The sequence below is a fragment of the Carassius carassius genome, chromosome 1 (genome assembly GCF_963082965.1).
Source record: "Carassius carassius chromosome 1, fCarCar2.1, whole genome shotgun sequence".
Taxonomy (NCBI): Eukaryota; Metazoa; Chordata; class Actinopteri; order Cypriniformes; family Cyprinidae; genus Carassius; species Carassius carassius.
The window spans coordinates 4,492,686-4,515,463 of NC_081755.1; the positions used below are offsets into that span (position 1 = coordinate 4,492,686).

At 36.7% G+C, this 22,778-nt stretch overlaps 1 protein-coding gene across 1 annotated transcript; it reads right to left on the reverse strand.

The window, feature by feature from the left end:
• Positions 1 to 10,804: 10,804 nt before the first annotated feature.
• On the reverse strand, positions 10,805 to 20,220 carry LOC132139919 (gastrula zinc finger protein XlCGF8.2DB-like). Its single transcript, XM_059548625.1, has 3 exons — positions 20,170 to 20,220; positions 19,476 to 19,607; positions 10,805 to 12,072 (listed from the first exon to the last, which is right to left on the reverse strand). The coding sequence occupies exons 2-3, from the start codon at positions 19,558 to 19,560 to the stop codon at positions 11,024 to 11,026; spliced, it is 1,134 nt and encodes a 377-aa protein (XP_059404608.1). The 5' UTR covers positions 19,561 to 19,607; positions 20,170 to 20,220; the 3' UTR covers positions 10,805 to 11,023.
• Positions 20,221 to 22,778: the final 2,558 nt, after the last annotated feature.

Consider the following 22,778-nt stretch of genomic DNA (forward strand, 5'->3'; position numbering starts at 1 on the left):
CTGTAACATGAATGTTTTCTATGATGCTCAAATTGCGTTAAACATATTTTAGGTTGATACAGCTAGCACGCATGTGCAGTCTCCAGCATGTTTCATGTTTCTATGGCAACCAGTGAGGGACACTTCGACCGCCAAGCGGCCCTTTACATTTTCTCCCATTTTTATAATAATATAAATTAACCGTTTAATCTAAAGTTTTATTGGTCAGATTCAGACTCAAGGCAGAGCAGAGAGCACAGAGATGATAGCAAATAAATAACATCAGTGGCGTTATTATAGTTCAAAAGGGCAAACAGTCGAAGTTATTATGCAAATTAACTCGAGTCAGAATGTACATGTGCACAGTGGCATTTGTCATCAGTCACCCTGACATCAAGTGGACTTTTGAAGCTGAAATAATGAGTGGATTAAGCTTGGACTTGGAATAATGAGAGGAATAACATGGATAACTTTCTTGTCGGAGGATTGTAATGCATCACAGGCAGTCAGGTACAAGGAAGAGAGACTACGGCTCCTTAAATTAGGTAAGACAAAAGGCTGTATTTTTTGCAACAGGTTTATTGACTTGTAATAGCAATTTAAGGTGGAATATGTGACAGTCGGGTCCAGTCGGGTTTGTCTCTTCACGGCGGGTTCGGGTCCAGCTTTCAAATAATATACGGGACCGGGTAGGCATTTCTCGGATCTACACGGGTCCGGGTCCGGGTCCAGATTTTGAAATATTAGACGTGTCTGGGTCGGTTCTGTGTAGTACATTACGGGTCTCTTTCGGGTTCGGGCACAAATGTTTGGACCTGTGAAGACCTCTAGTCCAAGCACATTATTAGAGAGGTGAAGGGAAGGAAAAGATGCGGTAGAAAAAAAGTGTACAAGCAATAGGGATAACCGCACCCTGGAGAGGATTGTGAAACAAAACCCATTCAAAACTGTGGGGAAGATTCACAAAGAGTGGACTGCAGCTGGAGTCAGTGCTTCTTCAAGAACCACTACACACAGACATATGCAAGACATGGGTTTCAGCTGTCGCATTCCTTGTGTTGAGGTCCAGTGTAAAGTTTCCACAGTCTGTGGTTTAAGGACCATGGTATACCTGTTCTTAATTGGCCAGCAAACTCGATTGACCTTAACCCCATAGAAAATCTATGGAGAATTGTGAAGAGGAAGATGCAATATGCCAGACCCAAGAATGCAGAAGAGCTGAAGGCCACTATCAGGGCAACCTGGGCTCTCATAACACATAACACCGGAGTGTCACAGAATGATCGACTCCATTGCCACGCCGCATTGCTGCAGTAATTCAGGCAAAAGGAGCCCCAATTGAGTATTGAGTGCTGTACATGTTCATACTTTTCAGCTGGCCAAGATTTCCAAAAATCCTTTATTTTTATTGGTCTTAAGTTATATTCTAATTTTCTGAGATACTGAATTTAGGATTTTCCTTAGTTTCAGTTATAATCATCAAAATTAAAAGAAATAAACATTTGAAATATATCAGTCTGTGTGTAAGGAATGAATATAATGCACAAGTTTCACTTTTTGAATGGAATTAGCGAAATAAATCAACTTTTAGATGATATTCTAATCATATGACCAGCACCTGTAGTATATATGCTTAAATATATATATATACAACCCGAATTCCGGAAAAGTTGGGACGTTTTTTAAATTTTAATAAAATGAAAACTAAAAGACTTTCAAATCACATGAGCCAATATTTTATTCACAATAGAACATAGATAACATAGCAAATGTTTAAACTGAGAAAGTTTACAATTTTATGCACAAAATGAGCTCATTTCAATTTTTTCAATTTCTGCTACAGGTCTCAAAATAGTTGGGACGGGGCATGTTTACCATGGTGTAGCATCTCCTTTTCTTTTCAAAACAGTTTGAAGACGTCTGGGCATTGAGGCTATGAGTTGCTGGAGTTTTGCTGTCAGAAGTTGGTCCCATTCTTGCCTTATATAGACTGAATGCTGATAACATGCAGGAAGGTCTCCCTCCTCTTTAGCCCGGAGGACACGGCGTCCGTGATTTCCAACAAGAACGTCAAATTTGGACTCGTCTGACAATAAAACACTATTCCACTTTGAAATAGTCCATTTTAAATGAGCCTTGGCCCACAGGACACGACGGCGCTTCTGGACCATGTTCACATATGGCTTCCATTTTGCATGATAGAGCTTTAGTTTGCATCTGATGATGGCACGGCGGATTGTGTTTACCGACAGTGGTTTCTGAAAGTATTCCTGGGCCCATTTAGTAATGTCATTGACACAATCATGCCGATGAGTGATGCAGTGTCGTCTGAGAGCCCGAAGACCACGGGCATCCAATAAAGGTCTCCGGCCTTGTCCCTTACGCACAGAGATTTCTCCAGTTTCTCTGAATCTTTTGATGATGTTATGCACTGTAGATGATGAGATTTGCAAAGCCTTTGCAATTTGACGTTGAGGAACATTGTTTTTAAAGTTTTCCACAATTTTTTTACACAGTCTTTCACAGATTGGAGAGCCTCTGCCCATCTTTACTTCTGAGAGACTCTGCTTCTCTAAGACAAAGCTTTTATAGCTAATCATGTTACAGACCTGATATCAATTAACTTAATTAATCACTAGATGTTCTCCCAGCTGAATCTTTTCAAAACTGCTTGCTTTTTTAGCCATTTGTTGCCCCCGTGCCAACTTTTTTGAGACCTGTAGCAGGCATTAAATTTTAAATGAGCTAATTAGGTGGATAAAAGTGTAAAATTTCTCAGTTTAAACATTTGCTACGTTATCTATGTTCTATTGTGAATAAAATATTGGCTCATGTGATTTGAAATTCCTTTAGTTTTCATTTTATTAAAATTTAAAAAACGTCCCAACTTTTCCGGAATTCGGGTTGTATATATATATATATATATATATATATATATATATATATATATATACACTACAGGTGCTGGTCATATGATTAGAATATCATCTAAAAGTTGATTTATACCCGATGGGACCTGATTGGTTTGGTTGGGTTCCGGCTTTATTTATATCATCTTACGCGGGCTCGGGCTTGTGCTCCGGTTTGCGAGGTAAATGAGCGGTCATGAGATGTGTTTCGATTAGAGCGAGAAAGACACAAAAATGTATGCTGACTAGGTGTAACGGAGGCTTGCCTCTGGCGATTACGTTTTGGTTGCACCAGAAACTAAAGCGAAGTCTGAGGTGTGGAAAAGTTTTGACCATGTTTATAATGAGAATAATGAGTGAATAATGATGCACCATCAGTGAGCGCAGGAACGCGCTGAAGACATCTACAGTGGATTCAATCATTTTCCTACACAAAAACATGTAGGCTTAGCTTAACCTCTGTGAGAAAGGTTTTTCAAATGATAACTAAATATTCATTGAGTCTTAAATGCATAATGTGGACAATGTTGGCATTATTCTTCCATTAAATGTCAGCTGTTAGTGGCGAAGCAAATCCGGCGGAGCATTTATCTTAATTTCGTTATTGCCAAATGCCCATCTTACTTTAAAATTTATCTTAATTTAATTTGTTAAAGACTCGTTTTTATTTGTGCGTTGGTCTATTTATAGGCTAAATGAGCCTATGTCTATTTAGAGTGCTGAGATGTTAAGATGTCACCGAGGACTTATTTTATTTCTTTATTCCAACTCCCAAGAGGTCTACTCTAAAATAGGTATGAATAAATTATGTTAAAACATGTATAAATGACTCATTCTTGACAAAAGGCAAAAGAGCTGTGTGCGCGCACATTTGAATAATGTTAGGCTGTAAACAGGTTCGGGCTTTTAAAAAGCTGTCAATTAAAATGTACTTGTCGGGCTCGGGTTCTGTCGGGCCTAACTTTTATGGCCCGATTACAGTTCTAGGATAAATGTCGAGCATGTGCTTACATTTTCTCTACACCATATTTTAGATTTGACACATTTAAATAGCGTGCAGTATTATTTATATAATATGAATTTGTGGTTTACTTTGTATCGGAGCATGGTAGCCTAGTGAGCTAGGCTTGCATGTTTTATAAATTATTTTGTTTATTTTAGTAAAACGTGAGGCACTGTATAATTTCGCTCCCATTATTTAGCCCTAATTAAAACAAGAAACAAATAAATTAAACCTGCACAATTTAAATCAATGAAACTCTAGAATGGACTGATTAATAAAACGTCTATAGTAAAACTTAAAGAGATGGTTTGTTCAATATATTGTAAATGTATCTTTCAAATAGTGGTGTGCTGTTATCGGCATTAATGTGCTGCGTTAACATGAGACTCTTATCGGGCAATAAAAAAAATATCGCCGTTAATCTATTCTCAAAGTTGGGTTGGGAGCTGGGTCTATACTATGCGAGCTATGATGACTTTCACCTTGATATTTTAGCGCGGATGTATACCTAGCCAAATCTGTAGGGGGCGAGAACGAGTCTTTAAACCTGTGTATATGCAGCTTGTGCAATGTGGAATTCGTTTACAGCTTTCTCAAGCAGTTTGTGATGCATTTTGGAAACAGGAGATGAGCCCCTGGTCTAATGCACCACCTGTCTTGAGAAACCCGTTCTCAAAGACTTAAAGGTCCAATTTGTAAGATATGTGCAGTAAAATATACAAAAACCACTAAGTTAGTGTTATATATTTTGTCCAGCTGATTACTAACAATATCTCTAATGTTTTTAACTACTTGTAAATCATGAGAAAATTCCCATTCTAAACCGTGACACGGGGCAGTGCAGTCACCTGTCAATGACGTCAGTTACCCTTTGTTACCGCCTTTACTGATGTAGAAACCACGACAACAGTGTTGCGGACAAATGCGGAAGTAGCTTCGCGACAAACTTCAACTAGAAAGAGACGCCAATCTCGCTTGTGTTTTACTCGACAGGTGTGTTGTTTTGATTCGTATCTTTACAGAAAGTGTATGCTATTATAACAACCAACAAGATTTGTATTATGGGGCATTCACGCTAAAAGCGGGGGGCATCGCGTCTGATCCATAGTCTGATCACGTCTTTGCACTGACTTTGTATGTAGTCTACTCGCGCAAATTGCTGAACTTGCGTTAAATCCATGATTTATCTTTCCGTCTGATTGATGGTCGTCAGCGGTTGGGTAGAAGACAACAAATCCCATCATTCCACGCATTGTTAATGTGGTTCTGATTGGGCTCAACCCTCCCCGCGCGTTTGAGACATGCTGCCGAGCAGAGTATGAGCGGAGCAGTGTGATTCTGACTGAGCGAGGATTGCATTTCATTTAAGTCGGAGCATCATGGTTTTCACTCACTCCAAGAGTGCTCACCACCACTCCATCACAAGTACAATTCATGCCACCGACCCATTATATAACTGCTTATTTAGCAAGAATTCACATGATAAACATATTTAGCTATAGCTTGATACCCATAATCTCTCCGATCAGAAGGTTACAATGACGGCAATAGTCGAGCGTTACAGGCTAGTTCTCAAGGAGTTTGTCTGTTCCTTTTACTGTTTATTTTCAGGTTATAGCATGATTTAAACAGATTCAGCACATTCAAACGCAGTCTTTTCGCAATAATGCATTCAAACAAATGTAATTTTACAGTGCTACTTTATCTGTAATTGATTTTGAAATCTGTAAGAAATGCATTGATCTGTAGATAAAATAACTGACTGAAAATGTTATTTTCATCACAAACAAAATGTGCACAGCAGAAAGCAGCAATTATACCTTTTAATGCTGACAATGTTATTAGTTTGGCGTTTGGTAGGAAAAAATGTTTGCACACAATAGCATAATCTCCTTTGAAACTCTCCTGTTGTTTTATTTATTTTTATTTTACTTTTATAGGCTACGTTACGAACATAACATTTCAACTTTAGCAGAGAGGTGTTTCTGGTATCAGTGCGCATGGAGCGGAGTGATTATTAAATGCTCGGAGCACGGAGGGAGATTGTTGCTGCTCCACTCTCACATACTCTGCTGCAGAGTGAGAGAGATGTTTCACCCTACAAAATGAACAAGACCGATTTTATAATCTTGTCTCAGTTATAAATTTGACTAGTAGATGAAAAAGAATGATATTAAAACTTGTTTTGAACAATTTCTTTATCATTTGTTAAGGTAGTTAAGGTAACTTCCTCTGAAATTTAGTTATTCTAACTAATAAACTTTTTTGCTCTATAAGGTAGTCAACATTTGAAGTGGATCAAACCTTTCTTTAAGGTTGTTTTAAAACCATGTCCTAAAACCTGTTCTGCAAGTTTGAAACCCTCATAAGGCACTGTCCATATGAAAGAGCAAGAAATTCACATCTTTGTTACCAACCCCCAAAAGCAATACAGAGCTACCCCAAAAACCCAATTTTATTTATTCACAGGCTATATGGTTGAAATAATATCTTAGTTGAAAACTTTAAGTGCCATTGTTTAAAAAAATGCATCATATAAATGTTTCATATACCTTCAGTTATCATGCTTTAAAATCCCATGCCATTTGTAATTTCACTGTATTTTCACCTCCTAAATTACACCAAATCTATAATTGTATAATGTAATCAGGCCGATGGCATTTTTCATGACATTATTTTTATTTTTAGAATAATTGTAGACTATATAAATGGGTGAATAAAAATATGATAGCCTAAATGAACTTGTATCTTGTACAGTATCCGAAAACATTCTGAAATCGTACACAGCTGAGCATCGCGGCAAGCAGGCTGAGCGCACGAAGTGAATGTGCATGCACAAAGTCATTTTCAAATGCAATGGGAAAAAAACTGGATAAAAACATACACAACACTTTTAAATAGTTAACTACATAGCCTAGATTAGGCCCATACTCTGTTCCTAAGTATATAATGTTATTTTGTTAACCGACAATAACACATTTTAACCGATTAATCGCCTATTTTCGTTTGCTGCATGATTTTTTTTTTGAAAACCCGCTACAAAATAAATTAAGTTTATTTTTGAGTTTATTATAATGAGTTGCATTTTATTACATTCAGAAATTATAACGGCAGGCCTAATATTGTTATAATGTGCCAGCAGGATATTTCTAGTTCACTTTACAACAAATCATTTAAATTTAACAAATTTATCAGAACAGAACAATAATAAAAAATATATAATTCTAGTGGATAAATATAACTTCAATATATAATAGGCTTATAAACAACAACAAACAATTGTTAAAAATAATTTAAAACGAAACATAAGGTAAGGTTGGTCTTATCTCTCTCATTCGTGAGAAATTCGGGAGATTACTTAATAACAGCGAGCAATACATAATGGAGCTAAGTCAGTATAATGTCTTATAAAGTCCTAAATAGAAACATAAACAAGGATTTATATCACAATAAATATCTTGGCTACACACACTTATTAAATCTCATTACATATAGCATTAACGTATGGCTGTTCATAACTGATAGACATCGGTAAACTCACACAAAAGCCGGCGCGTGCACCGAGAGAGAGTCATTAGCATAACTTACTGTATGTATCCATAAAGATGGCCACCATTAAATGTAAAAATACATTTATTTTGTATTGATATATGCAATATTTCACTGATTTTTCTCCATTTGGGTTGTAAGCTGGGTTTTCCACCAGGAACAGGTTGCTGCATTTTTTGTAATGGAAGTACATTTACATTTATTTAAAGCTGCATATTCCTGCATCAAGTTAAAGTCATTAGTAATTTCTTAAAAGGCCCGTTTTCCCAAAACTTAAAGTTCTGTAAACTTTATATAATTTACTCATTCTCTTGTTGTTTCAAACCCATATTACTTACTTACTGTATTACATCCTCTTGGGACATAGTCTCAAACTGAAAAAAACAGCATTTATTTAGTTTATACAGCGTATAATTTAGTTTATAAAGTGGTCATATTGCCAGAATATATCTTAATCTTGTGTTAACACCATCTTTAATTAAGTATTCAGTAAGGTCTAATGTTGCTGAAGTGGGTGAAAATGAACGCAACACACACATTGGATATGTTACATTTGCCTACAACAACTGAAGCCGAGTTCAGACTGCATGGTTTTAGCCCCGATTTTTTCTCGCCGACAGCTTTTGATACATCGTAGATAAATGCCCGAAATCACAGGCAAATCGGTGCTCGTTCAGACGAGTGACAATCACGCAGTGAGTATTGCTAAATATCTGGACCTGTCGGCGATTCAAAATCCTGTTGTGTGAAAAGTGTTCTGACTGAAAACTACATCGGCGATGACCAACAGCCAATGAGAGAGCAATATACAGAGGAGCGGGGAGTTCGGGGAGGAGTTGTAAACCACAGTATCAGCAAACATGGCTTCGTATTAGAAAAAGGCTTATTCTCTGTCTATTTGGACCCAAGAAATGGAAGAAAAATTTGGAGAAATGTGGCATTATTTAGTAATAATCCCAGTCTCATGTGAGTACGAGTCTTTCATGCGCTAATATCGCGTTTCCTTGTCACATCTCGCGTGTGTTTGGTTGTGAAACATAGTTTGTTTGCCAGACAGAGTTGTTGGCAATTCTTCCTATTGTAAAGTCATGCAGTGTGAAACCTTCTGTCGCCGATCCATCATGCAGTTTGAACACAGCAGCGACTGAATGCTGGCCAAGGTTGTCATGCAGTGTGAAAAAAACTTTGAAAATCATGCAGTCTGAACTCGGCTTGAGTCAACGTGTTTAGAACTGAAATTTGATCTTTAAAAAGTTTATAAATAAATGATGAAAAAAAAAAAAAAAAAAGAACTGAAATTTGAAAATGTTGTAAATTAATTATTTTAGTCTTTCATTCACTGAGTTTGAGAGTGAGAATAAGGGGAAACAATTAACCACTGTCATTGTCTCATTTAGTCATACAGTTCATTTGCGCTCTTTGTGTATTACTACCATCATTAAAGCAAACATTTATTTTTAACATAAAAGATTACTAGGTAGAAATGCCCTAACAGTCTGGTTAGGTATGTTTTGACTCTTGGATGGTCCTTTGCTTGTTTATACTGAACCTTTGCCGGTTTCAGCTGGTCCTTTGCAGGTTTATGATGATCTCTTGATGTCTCTAGCCCTATTCACACAGGATTATTATTATCTGGGAACCCTGTGCTGTATCAAACACTTGGAAAATGATGAGCTATATGACTGCTTATCGACACTAGGGGTGTGACAATACACTTGCCTCACGATACAGATACTTGGTTCAATAGAACGACAATATAAAAATAGACAATATTTTAATACTATTTTTAAGGAATTTTCAATGACAAAATATTTGTCTTTTAATTTAAAAAAGTAAAAAAAATGCAGTTGTACTTAGAAATATTTGACCTAATCTAGGGCTGTAACGAATGATTATTTTGACAACTGAGTAATCTGACATATTTTAATAACACAAACAGACCTAAGTGTAAACCTTACAGGCTTTTGTATGACTATATATAAACTAACTATGAGGCAATAATAATTGGCTCAAAAAAAATATAAAAACAAAGAAATTCCATGATTGTATTGAACAACACTGTTAAAATACATAATGTTATATGCCTATACATAATATGAACATACCTTAAGCTTAAGCACATTATGTATTAAAACAAATACCTGCAGAGGGCACCAACAGCCTGGTGACGTTTCACTTTACTGCATGAAGAAATGATGTTTAAATCACAGTCTATGGTTTAAATCCATTAAATTTTAATATTTGGCCACATGCAGAAATGTTTTTTTGAAATCATGATGTACAATACATGGCATATTTAGACATGGATGCTGTATTCTCCTGTGTTCACGTCACAGCCTTAAATTGGGTTTGTTATTGCTAAGGAGGAGAAATATAATTGCTGTTCATTTCAATGGCAAAAATCAGAACTTTTTCAGACTATAAGTCGCACCTAAGGATAAGTCGCATCAGTCCAAAAATACGTCATGACGAGGAAAAAAAACATATGTAAGTCGCCCTGGACTATAAGTCGCATTTATTTAGAACCAAGAGAAAACATTACCGTCTACAGCAGCGAGAGGGTGCTCTATGTTTTCAGGATATTTTGCAATGAGCAGCATAGAGCTCCCTCTCGCGGCTGTAGACAGTAATGTTTTCTCTTGGTTCATTTCTCTTGGTTTATGTAAAATTAATTTTGAAAAATAAGTCGCACCTGACTAGAAGTCACAGGACCAGCCAAACTATGAAAATAAGTGCGACTTATAGTCCGGAAAATACGGTAATCAAGCACAAATGAATGACACCAGTTTTAGAGAGAAGGGAGCGGTGACGTCACTCTCCACCCCAGTTTAAGGAAGGAAAATAGATAAAGCATTTGTTTTAACGGCACAAACCCAACATAAAATAACTGGACCGATTTGGAGCGATTTGGGCAACATGGGGTGGAGGGTGACGTCACACGGTCAAAGAAAATGTTTGATATCTCAAACACCATACCAGCACAAACACTCATTTTTGCGACACAAATCAGTGAATAGCATAGTTTTGTAGATTATTTCTTTTTATGGGCTGCCAACTTGACGGAAGTACCTTCATGATGCCATCAGATGAGTGTATTACCAGTACATTCTCTCACTAAGATTAATCAGAAAATGTAGTGTAAAGATCTTTATTTCATTCAGCTTGTCATTTTATTTATATGACCATCATTTATATTATCATTCAGTTCTACAGTGTGGCATTTCACAGCATGACCGAAGTTCAACTACTACTTTGATTCCAAGTTATGAATATATGGAATGGAATGATGCCTTTATACCGGGGTATTCAATTAAAGTCCCCAGAGGAGGTCTATGTATATACACATACACACACACGTTCGATATTCCTTTTCTATTCAATTCTTTATTTAAATAAATGTTGCTTACAAAATTTCTAAGTTCATTTGGACTAAATGTAAATATAAATGCTTGAAACTACAGCAAAGGAGATGGTCAGATGTAGCCTCAAGATAACATAGGTGGATAATGTAGATAGAGGTGAATGATGAAAATAAAAGGTGGTGTACAATCAGATTTGGTTCACACTCAGCAGCGGTGAACGTTCACTCAGATTTGCAGGTGAAGGAATTCTCTTCAGCGTGATTTCTCATGTGAATTTTTATACCACATTCAAGACTAAAACTCTTTCCACATAGATGACATATAAAACATTTTTCTCCTGATTGAGTCCTTATGTGGTAATTTAGGCCTACTTTATGTGTGAAACTCCTTCCACACTGACCACATATGAACCGTTTCTCTCCGGTGTGAATGGTCATGTGGTATCTACGGCTTAGTTCTGTTGCGAAGCGCTTTCCACATTGATCACATGCAAACCGCTTCTCTCCTGTGTGACTTCTCACGTGGTTATTATGAGTGTGTTTATGAGCAAAACTCTTTCCACACTGAGCACATGCAAACCGCTTCTCTCCTGTATGACTTAACATGTGTTTATTAAGAGTGGATTTATGAGCAAAACTCTTTCCACACTGAAGGCAAGTGTAAGGCTTCTCTCCAGAGTGAATCCTCATGTGGGAATTAAGGTTGCCTTTATTTGCAAATTTCTGTCCACATTGAGAGCAAGTATAAGGCTTCTCTCCACTGTGAGTACTCATGTGGTAATTAAGGTTGCTTTTATGAGTAAAACCCTTTCCACACTGAGTGCAAATGTAAGGCTTCTCTCCAGTGTGAATCCTCATGTGGGTTGCCAGGTTTTGTTTTTGAGGGAAATTCTTCCCACACTGTGGGCAGGTGAACAAGCTCTCTTCACTGTGAGTTCTCATGTGGTAAATTAAGTTGCCTTTATTTGTAAATCTCTGTCCACACTGAGAGCAAGTATAAGGCTTTTCTCCGGTGTGAATTCTCATGTGAATTTTAAGGTTTCCACTTTGAGTGAAACTCTTTCCACACTGTTTACAGATAAAATGTCTTTCTCCAGTATGGACTCTCATGTGGAGCGTAAGGTTTTGTTTTCGATTGAAACTCTTTCCACAAAGACGGCAGATTAAAAAACTGTTGGATTCCATCTTTTCTCCAATTTTTAAATCATGATCTTTCTCATTCTGCTTTTTCTTTTCCAAATTGTTCAGCTCTTGACTCTCCTCAATCAGGTCTAGAAGAAAAAAATACAAAAACAGTTTAAAGCATCAAAGTCTACTGAAAAAAAGACTACTGAAGAAAAAGTGTTACTTGTAATCTCAGTAACTCTTTCCTTTCAAACATTCAACCTGGCAGTTATCAAACTCCTTGTGAAACAGAGCATTACCAAAGTTTTATTTGCAGAACAAATTCATTTGGACAGCATGAGAAATATATTGCCATTTGTGAACACGCATTAGCACAGTTTATAACACATCAGCCACCAAGCCAGTAAGATCGGCCTGCGTATCAGCCTGGAAAAATCAAAGATCATGAAAATCAGACCTAAAGCTGTGCCGGTCATTACTGTAGATGCAATATCCGGAGTCAGATCGGGAAAGCTTTTCGATGCATCCAGCACATCTGAAGCCTGTTTTATAAGACGCTCAGAAAGGTTTGAATAAAAGTCCAAATATTGACTTGAAATAACCTAACATGAGACTACGCTTTTTACACATGATTTTCTGGGTTTCTGCGTTCTCGCTATTATACGCTATGCATGTCCTGAATAAGTCTGGAATGTGCCTATCAAAAACACAGACCAGGAAGACGTAACCAGGAAATCGTAACATTTCAGTCACATGCTTAAGGCATTCGCCCAATCACAAAGCACTGGTTAGCTGGCCAATCACAGCACACCTTGCTTTTCAGAGCGATGAGCCTTGTGAAAATCGATGCGTTTCAGAAGGCAGGGCATAGAGTAGAAACAATAATGTATAGTATGTGGAAACTGTTTATTTTTTTTTAACTTAAACCACAAAGATTTCTTCAAACCAAATATGCAAAATATTTTTTTAGCAGCATTGTATAAGCCCTTTAAAAATTGTCTTCGATATTTCAAGCTCTATCATTGCAGTCAGCGGATGTTGCATGCATCAGTCCAAAAGAAGTTCAATAAAAAGGGCCCATCCATAAATATATAAAAAAGTCTCTCACTTGGCTCATGGGGGTGAACAAATTCCTCCTATAGCGAAACTGTGTTTTAAGTACAAATGAGGATTTGTAAAGAAGAATGTCAAAGGATTTAGATATAAGCCAAGAGGGTACTGGTTTTATTTTGCCAAAGGAAACTTTGCTTCCCTTTGATCCCGTAAACATTGGTTTTTCACGAGACTCAACGGCACATGTGCAACGCTGATCTCATACGTCATCAGTTCTTAACTGCTTCTGTGTACAACTGTTAGTGCAAGCTAGATATTTTGAGCATGAACTTGGGTGAATTAACCCTTTAATACACTAAAAATTACTCTTATAGTACAAAGGGCTGTGTGATATTAAAGAAAAATGTAATAACTCTTAAAATGAATGCTATTCGATATCTGCTATGATAATGCTTTAAGTGCTACAAGCTCATATGAAACCCAACTTGTTACTGAGTCAGTTCTCTGAACTTAACCATAACCATTCTCTGAACCATAACTACCTACTGTCATATATATATATATATATTAGGGGTGGCACGGTTCAACTTTTTCACAGTTCAGTTTGTTTCACGGTTTTCGGTACAGTTGGTATGTGCTATGTTTATGGAAAAACTATACTTTCTAATAAAAAAAGAAGAATATTCTATCCAACTACAAGCAACAGCACAAATAAATACAATAGAGTAAAGATACAAACAACAAACAGTGATTTTCTGTTTTTTTTTTTTAGGCAGGTCTAGGTAAGTTTTTAGGTACAAAAATTGCATAATCAAAAGTAAAACAGCATAGCATATTGTACTTTATATAATAAAGAATTATCTTTAATTAAGTTACAAAAGAACTTTTTAATCAAGAGCAGTGAGTGATTTCTTTGTTGTTGCTGTTCGATTAATATAAAGACTTAAAGAGAATGCACTGATACAGTGGTCTGCGTTCAGCCGGCTAGGTCTGCTGTAGGATACTTACCAAAACGGGCATTTTGACCTAATTTTTGTGTGAATAAAGACAGAGAACCGACTAGACCTGATTGTCACATATTCCAAATTAAATTGCTATTACAAGTCAATAAACCTGTTGCGAAAAATACAAATTTTTCCTTGTACCTGACTGCCTGTGATGCATTACAATCCTCTGACAAGAAAGTTATCCATGTTATTCCTCTCGTTATTCCAAGTCCAAGCTTAATCCACTCATTATTTCAGCTTCAAAAGTCCAATTGACGTCATGGTGACTGATGACAAATGCAACAATTGAAATTTGTCTTATGATCTTAAACATTAAAGTGTGACAAACATGCAAAAATATAAGAAATCAGGAAGGGGTCCAAAACTTTTTCACAGCACTGTGTGTGTGTGTGTGTGTATGTGTATATATTAGTGTTGGGCGATATGGTAATTTTTCAAATCGTCATATCGTCAGCCCGTGAGATCGACGATACACAATATTATTGAGCATGGGTGGAGCAAGAGAGAGACTCTTTGTTCTTGTCATAGCATAACTATTTGGTGTTTTAAACTGCGCAGGTGCGCGAGAGAACCTATGGAGTCACCAATAATCAAAAAAAAATTACTTTCAAACATACTGACTGATTTAACTAACGTTAAATATAAAAATACTGTATTTAAAACAGCTAGTTCATACATAGTGGGACGCAACTGTCATATCGCACGTCCGCATCTGCGCAGGGAAGTTATCAGTCTAAATGTTCTGCAAAATCAGTCAACGGTGAAAATCAATAGCAGATTTCATTTAAAGTCCAACAGTTAAACACTAATATTGGGCATAAACGAACATTTAAATATAAAGTATTTAAAACAGGTAAGTTAATATATTTGTAGTAAAGTTGAATTGAACTGATGCATCAGTCATAAAGCGCTCCGGACCGCGCGCCTCATGACGAGTCTGACGCACCGCCACAGAAACAAGAATGAGATGCAGTCTAACATAACTGTGGTATTAAACTCAGTTAGTGAGGGCTCGTTTAATATATTGCACATACAGTATATAGGCCGTTTAGATTACTTGTTAAAGTGCAATGAAATACCTTATATCTGCAGACGATGTTCGTCTGTTTGTGGATGGAGACTTTGTAACGGCCAAAACTATGTATTTTGCATGCATCACATTATAGTGCGGTGTGCATGAAAATAATAACAAGGCGGCAGATTGAACTTATTATCCATAGTGGTTCTCACGTAGTCCTTCTACATCATCACCACATAGTGTGTTTTATAAGTTAAGTGATCAGTCTTTAAGAAAAGGACTATGTGAGAACCATGCACTATGGATGATAAATTCGCTCTGCCGCCTTGTTAATTATTTTGTTTTTACTTTATTTGTGACACAAAGAAAGAGTTAATCTCTCATGTATGAGAAGAGCGCATTGCCGTATACCAGCCATTAAATGTGTGGGACACCAACTCGTCGTTTTCTTTCTCTTTCATTTCATGGATTTAACGAATTATCCGAGTCAAAGCGTTACATCTTCACCGACTACATGCTCTAATCCTCCTTCGCGTGCGAGGTGTGTGTGTGAAATGCGGTCAGTGAAATTAAGTGAAATAGCTGGGCAGTTTAAAAGCCGAATTATAATAAGCAGCCTAATAAAAATAAAAATAATAGTTATTATTATAATCTAATACATTAATAGGAAAATGAGCCTAATATCATCTTGATTATCGACAGAGAATTCTGCTTATGTCGATATCTCTGACGATCGTCGATACACGATACTATCATCTATCGGCACAACCCTAGTATATATATATATATATATATATCTTAGTGGTGGACCAGTATTGGCGTTAACGACTCTTATCGGGCGATAAAAAAATATGGCCGTTAATCTATTCTCAAAGTTGGGTTGGGAGCTGGGACTATACTACGCGAGCTATGATGACTTTCACCTTGATATTTTAGCACGGATGTATACCTAGCCGAATCTGTAGGGGGCGAGAACGAGTCTTTAAACCTGTGTGTATGTCTACTGTGAAATTACCACATCAAACGTGATGTGCTAACATGGATGCAGCTGAAGCCACCGGGTTTGCTTCAGGGAGTTTTTTTTTTAAAGAAGCTTCCCAATGGAAACCTCGACAAGACTCACGGCTGTTTCACACATACTCTGTCTGCAGTGCGTATGCAGTCCGTTTGCCACGAATGTGGTGCTGAAGCAGCACGGACTCATACTCATTGTGCTTTCACACAGGACATGTTTGCAGTCTGCTACTCGATACGTGAACAATCGCTGCACTGCTGCAGACGCAACGCTCCTGGAATGCACTGATGGACCGCAACCACGTGAACGCTGGAATCCGTTAACAATTTCTCTAATATTTTCAACTACTTGTAAATCATGAGAAAATTCCCATTCTAAACCGTGACACGGGGCAGTGCAGTAGCCTGTCAATGACATCAGTTACCCTTTGTTACCGCCTTTACTGACGTAGAAACTACATGACAACAGTGATGCGGACAAATGCGGAAGTAGCTTCGCAACAAACTTCAACTAGAAAGCGATGCCGATCTCGCTTGTGTTTTACTCTACATGCGAGTTGTTTTGATTTGTATCTTTACAGAAAACATATGCTATTATAACGATCAACAAGATTCATACTATGGGGCATACATGCCAAACGTGGGGGTCTTCGCGTCTGATCCATAGTCTGATCGCGTCTTTGCATTGACTTTGTAGTCTACTCGCGCAAATCGCTGAACTCGCGTTAAATCCATGATTTATCTTTCCGATTGATGGCCGTCAGCGGTTGGGTAGAAGACAACAAATCCCATCATTCCACGCTCCTCCTTAGCGTCATCAAACCACGCGATTGTTATTGTTTTGGTAGTACGCCCTCTCGTGGCAGGTCCTACAACCCGTACCTTTAACGTTACCTTAAGTCATTATTTTATTTGGGTAGCACACATATTCTGAATGCCTTCGTTAGAATTCAAATGAGCCATTTTAATCTAGATTAATCTAGATTAATTCCAAGATTACAGTGAGATTAATCTAGATTAAAAAAAATGTATCCATGCCTACCACTAGTTTTAAGCTATTTAAGATAATTAAATACATTTTCTGAAAAGGTACAAGGAGTGACACAGGACAATGCGCCAAAACCGAGTGGAATGAAACAAAAGATTTCAGATGAACACAAACCAGGTCTGGTATGATTAGCAGACCACCAGTTTCTATACCTATAAATGAGAATGGGATACGGAGTTAATGATGTAAATAGCAAGGGAAAGAAATTGTAGGTATGACTGAATGTGACAGGACTGTAATGTATGGAATGATATTGCGGACTTTATTCAAAAGGAATTGCAAATTGTATTTGCAATTGCGTTTTCAATTTGTGGACGCATAAAATGTGACATGATCCAAACACAAATGCAAATTGCGCATTACCGTTTTCATTTTCGATTAAGTGAACGCACAGTGTCTGCCAAATTTAAAAGGGAAATGCAAAGTCCGTTTGCAATTGTGTTTCCCATATCTTACGAGCTATGAGCCTGTCATATTTAAATAGCAATATTAATTACCACATTTGCCTTTTCACTCTCTCTGCACTGTGCATGTAAACTGCCAAAACTCAAATGGAATCGCAATACCTTTTGCATTTGAATTTCCAACGTCTACACGGAAACCTGTCAATCAAGTGACAGGGGTGGGGCCATTTTATTGGGCGTGTTTGCATTGGGAAGTGACGATCGTACTAAAATGTACCATGTTTTTACTAGGGTAAATATGAGTTAACGATAGTGTTTATAATTAAGCCACAGTAGCCACAAATGTACAGTTGTCTGAGACGTTATGAAATGTTTTTTAACATCATGAACCATAAAATGTAGTCAGTGTTCTGCTATTGTTTATTTTCATAATAGGTAAACACAGTTCAACACATTGTAAAACTAATTAGTTACTCAGCAAAGTAGCTGTGACGTTATTTTTTATGTTCTATAACACTATTAAGTCCTATAACATCTTTAATATATAAGATGTTTATATTAACCTGTTAACCTGACCCGCCATTATGGGACTCGCAGCTGAAAGTGCTCTAACTAACTTATAATTGTAACAGTTTCCTACTTCAGTGTGTTACAAACATAATTTTGGTGTCTTTGGAAAGAAGACCCTTTGGGCTTCACTTTTTATCAACCAGATTTGATAATGCTCAAAAATATTAAAGGTTATAGACACTGAAGTGCCTTGAATTTTTTTAACCACATTTAAATATTTTTTTATTTGATATAAAAATACATGAAATGAGTCCTGGAGCAATCTAGAAAAGTAATGGGTTGAAAGCCACATGTCTCATGAGTTTCTATTTCAAATCTGAATAAGATTTCATGAAAAATGAGACTCCTGCAAATATTTTTATGAGACTATGTCTGCACCCCCCACCCCCCAAATATAAGAAAATATATTTCCCAATAGTATTGAAGGCTTCTACAAAATATTTAGTCAGTAAACATACCACTGCATAGTTTTTTTTTTTCAATTATAAAACACTAGACAGAAACTTAGACATATAAGTGATTTATTTGAGCACTAGAAAAATACAATAAGAATAATTGGAGTAAGAAAAATAAGAATAATAAGAAAAATAAAACAAGCCAGGAAGCCAAAAAGACGCAAACAGCAGTTAATTATACAGCAGTGAATTGAGTAAAGTGTATACGCGAGTGGCACGATTTTGTTTTATTTTTGTCTGCCCTTATAAAGTTCCCACAAGCATCAGAATGCCGACCCCAATATCCTTCCTTCTCACACAACCGAACCTTAGACTGTTACACCAGTATTTTCACGTTTTGTCTGAGATTGGCGTTCAGCCCATATGCGACATAATGTGACGGGACGGGTCTGAGCAAACCAAGCAAAATCATCTACATCTTGAGTATCTTTCCACAGAATCACTGGTTTTGAGGATGAGAAGACAAAAAAAATCACCTCAAGACAACAAATCAGTCACTTTTTTTAGTTGCAAAGTTAAGTAGAGTGGCCAATCGTGCCATTTTCGCAGGACACGTCCAGGCCAGGATTTTTATATGGCCAAAAATATCCACGTTTTGGCTTTGTTTGCACTACACAGACCAACTGTTTTATAAAGTACCGGGAGAGCTCTAGAGAGCAGATGGCTTCTTGTGCTTTTGAATCGCTCTCACGTTACTTTAATGTCATACACCGATCAGTCTGCTCAGTGCTGCTTCCAGTCCACGATTGGCCACCCTAAAGTTAAGTGATGAATCTGAATGACTTTCATTGTTTTCAGTTCAGAAGTTGATATTGGGAAGTTAATAACGAGGTTCATATTTATGTTATTAATTTGTTTTATTTAATGCATTACATGCACACATGGAAGTTGGATCTTCTCAGCTTCTCTTGAAGGCTCACAAGACATTCTTAAAATATATAGACTGACATTTTAACAATTAAATGAGAATGATAACCAACCTGTTTGTTCCTCAGTCTCTTCTTGTTTCAGACTGAATACTTCTTCAATCCTGAAGTCTTCACTTTCCTCTTTAATAAACATCATCTTGATAATCGTGTATCACATGGATCTAAGGTTCTTCACCTGGTAAACTAAATGATCGGTAGATTAGTCATTAGATTACACATTGAGTGCTTTAATCAGCGTTTAAACCAACAAGTAGTTTAAAAAGCTTAGTCTTTCCATCATTACTTTATTTTATTTACTAATTTAATTTCAAAGTTACAATAGATTCTCAACCTTTTTTTTTTAAGACAAGTAAGACTATTAATTTTTTTCAGGGCTACTCTGAATTAAATATTAATCAGAAATGTTCACATCTCATGACAGAAGAGAGAAGAACAGAGAAAACAGAGAAACACATAAATGTGTTATTATTTTCACAGAAAGATTATCTGTAATCTATACTTTTATGTTTATTTCAGGTAATTCTCCATCACTTTTTTTCTTTTTTCATTCATGTGTTTTCTATAAAAATGATTCACGAGAGAGAAATGAGAAACAGCTTTTATTTTACTCAGTTACTGATGCGCTTTACTCTAGCAAATAATAAACATTAACGTCAGATAAATCGCTACAGTCTTACATTAAACAATAATTAAATCATTTTACATTGTTAGTGTTGATTTTAAACTTTGTAAGGGGAAAACAAACCTTTCTTCAGCCGAATTACAAACGCAGGAGAGCGACGTAGCCTTGTGACGTCACAGCAACACACCAAAATAAAAGCCCCGTTCGAACGCCAACGTCAGAAGTGCTGGAATATTTACAGACAACAGAAGTTAACCTTTCAAACAAACAATAAAACAGTGTTTTCAGAGTTGTATTCTTTTTACATGTTACTAGTTACTACTTAATACATGTTAAAGACGTTGTCTATTGCTCTGAAAATAACTGCTAAAGAAAGATTGTGCAGCACATTTATTTATGATTCTGTCTAAAAAGCAAAACAGTAATCTATATCAGATTTGTCAATAAAATGAAATCTTTGTTAGAATTCTCAAAGAGTTCTCAAAAATGAACTAATGCAAGAATAAGTTAATAAGTTATTAGTTGTACAAAATTAAAAAAAAAAAAAACTTTTTCAGTGAATCACACAAAGATTGTTGTTTCCACGTATTTAATTTTAGTTATTAATACAGTACTCATAGTGTTTCTAATAATATATTGGACTTTTTTTAATATGACAGTATTTTTATATTATTGAATTAAATATCTACATGTGTACTTATAAACTATTAATATACAATTTTATTTAAACAAATTAAAGTTTTTGTTTTTGCAGCACAGTTGGTTTATGTTGTTTACACTTGAGCATGTGTACCAATTCATCATAATAGCTGCGTTTCCATTATAAAAAAAGTTTTTACGTCTGGTCAGAGGACAAGACCATAGGAAACAGATGATTCTTCTGCAAAATCTGACTTGAAAATCTGCTGCAGCCTGGAATTGAACTACTGGTTTCGTCTGGTCAGAGGAGAACTGGCCTATGGAGTCAATTTAACGACTTATATATATATATATATATACGCAAAAAAATTACGTTTTGCAAAAGAAAATAAAGTTAATAGATATGACCATGAAAAATATGTATTGCAAAATCATTGCTTTTGCGCTGTTTCATTTATGTTTTGCAATTCTTTATTTTTGTTTCCAAAAAGAAAATTTATTTTCCTCAATACTTTAATTTTCGTTTGCAAAACTTTATTTTCTTTTGCAAAATGTAAATTTTTTGCATATATATATATGTATAAGTCATTAAATTGACTCCATACTGGCCCCCCAACTGAGATTGGTTTCTCCCAAGGTTTTTTCTCCATTCACCTGTAAACATGTTAAAAACGTTTCCATTACAATTTTGTGAAATATACCTTTTTCGCATTGCATGAAAAACCACCTCAAGGTAGCGTAAAAACTTAGTAAGAACTCTTGCTGCTGCATTTTGGACTAGCTGTAGTTTGTTTACTAAGCGTGCAGAACAACCACCCAATAAAGCATTACAATAATCTAACCTTGAGGTCATAAATGCATGGATTAACATTTCTGCATTTGACATTGAGAGCATAGGCCGTAATTAAGATATATTTTTGTGATGAAAAAAATTCAGTTTTACAAATGCTATAAGCAAGTAACTCTTGTGCACCTTTAACTACTCCCCCTTACAGAGGCAGGGAAGAATAAAATGATCGAGGCGAGGAGTGACTAAGTTTGTGGTAAAGGGTTTGCCACAGTGGAGGCCTCTGCATTTCGGAAGATTAATTTTCTGTATTTGCTGTATTTTGTCCAGCATCATGTCTTTTCAAATGAAAATAACAGATGCATGACCAAAATGTGGATGGTTTTTATGTCTGTAGTGAGATGATAAAGAACCTCAACCCAAAATACAATGCCCCAAACAGAGGGAGTTTAACAAATCATCTGATTCCTGCTTGGTATGGGGTTGAAAAGAACAATCTTATCACAGACCTGAAACATGTCACACATGCAGCATTCACAGCAGATGGATGGACTAGTTTCTGTCAAGACCACTACCTCACCATAACATTGCACTATGTCAGGGAAGGTCAGAGAAAAGAAAAAGTCCTCTAAACCAGAGCAGTGTACAAAGCTCAAACTGTCACAGTGTCTGGGTTGTGTTCCCTGGGTTTCCACTAGATGTCCTCCTTTCCCACGGTGTCTGTCACTTTATGAACTGTCTGTTCCCTTATTTGGTCACCTTCCTCCTTGTTTGGGTTAATTGATTAGTCCCCACCTGTCTCCAGTTCCCTCATTACCTTCTGTGTATTTATACCCGGTCTGTCTGAGTCTGTTTTACGGAGACCTTGTTGAATGTTTGATATTCACATCCGTCTCAAATCTTGTTCTTGCTTTGTGTCTTGTCAGTATATCTTCTGGATTGATGTTTTGGTTTTGACCCCTGCATGGACTGTTTTCTCTATTGGATTTACTCTTAATAAATGACTTACCCGCACTTGGTTCTATCTCCGTGGTTTCCAGCATCAGCGTACGTGACAGAAGGACTCCGTCACTGAAAGGAACCAGCGGTATGTCGTTTTCTCGCTCCCCAGCCAGGATGGCGGAGCGCAGGGCGAAGTATCTGAAGTTGACCGCCCTCCGCCAAGAGGGCAATGAGGTGGGTGCCCTGGCTCAGGTGTTCTGGTCCCTGGCTGAGGGCATCGGCTACAACGATGTGGCCCTCAAGGACTATTTCAATGGCGGGCTGGATGATCCAGTGTCTCATGAGGAGATGGCGCAGTTACAGA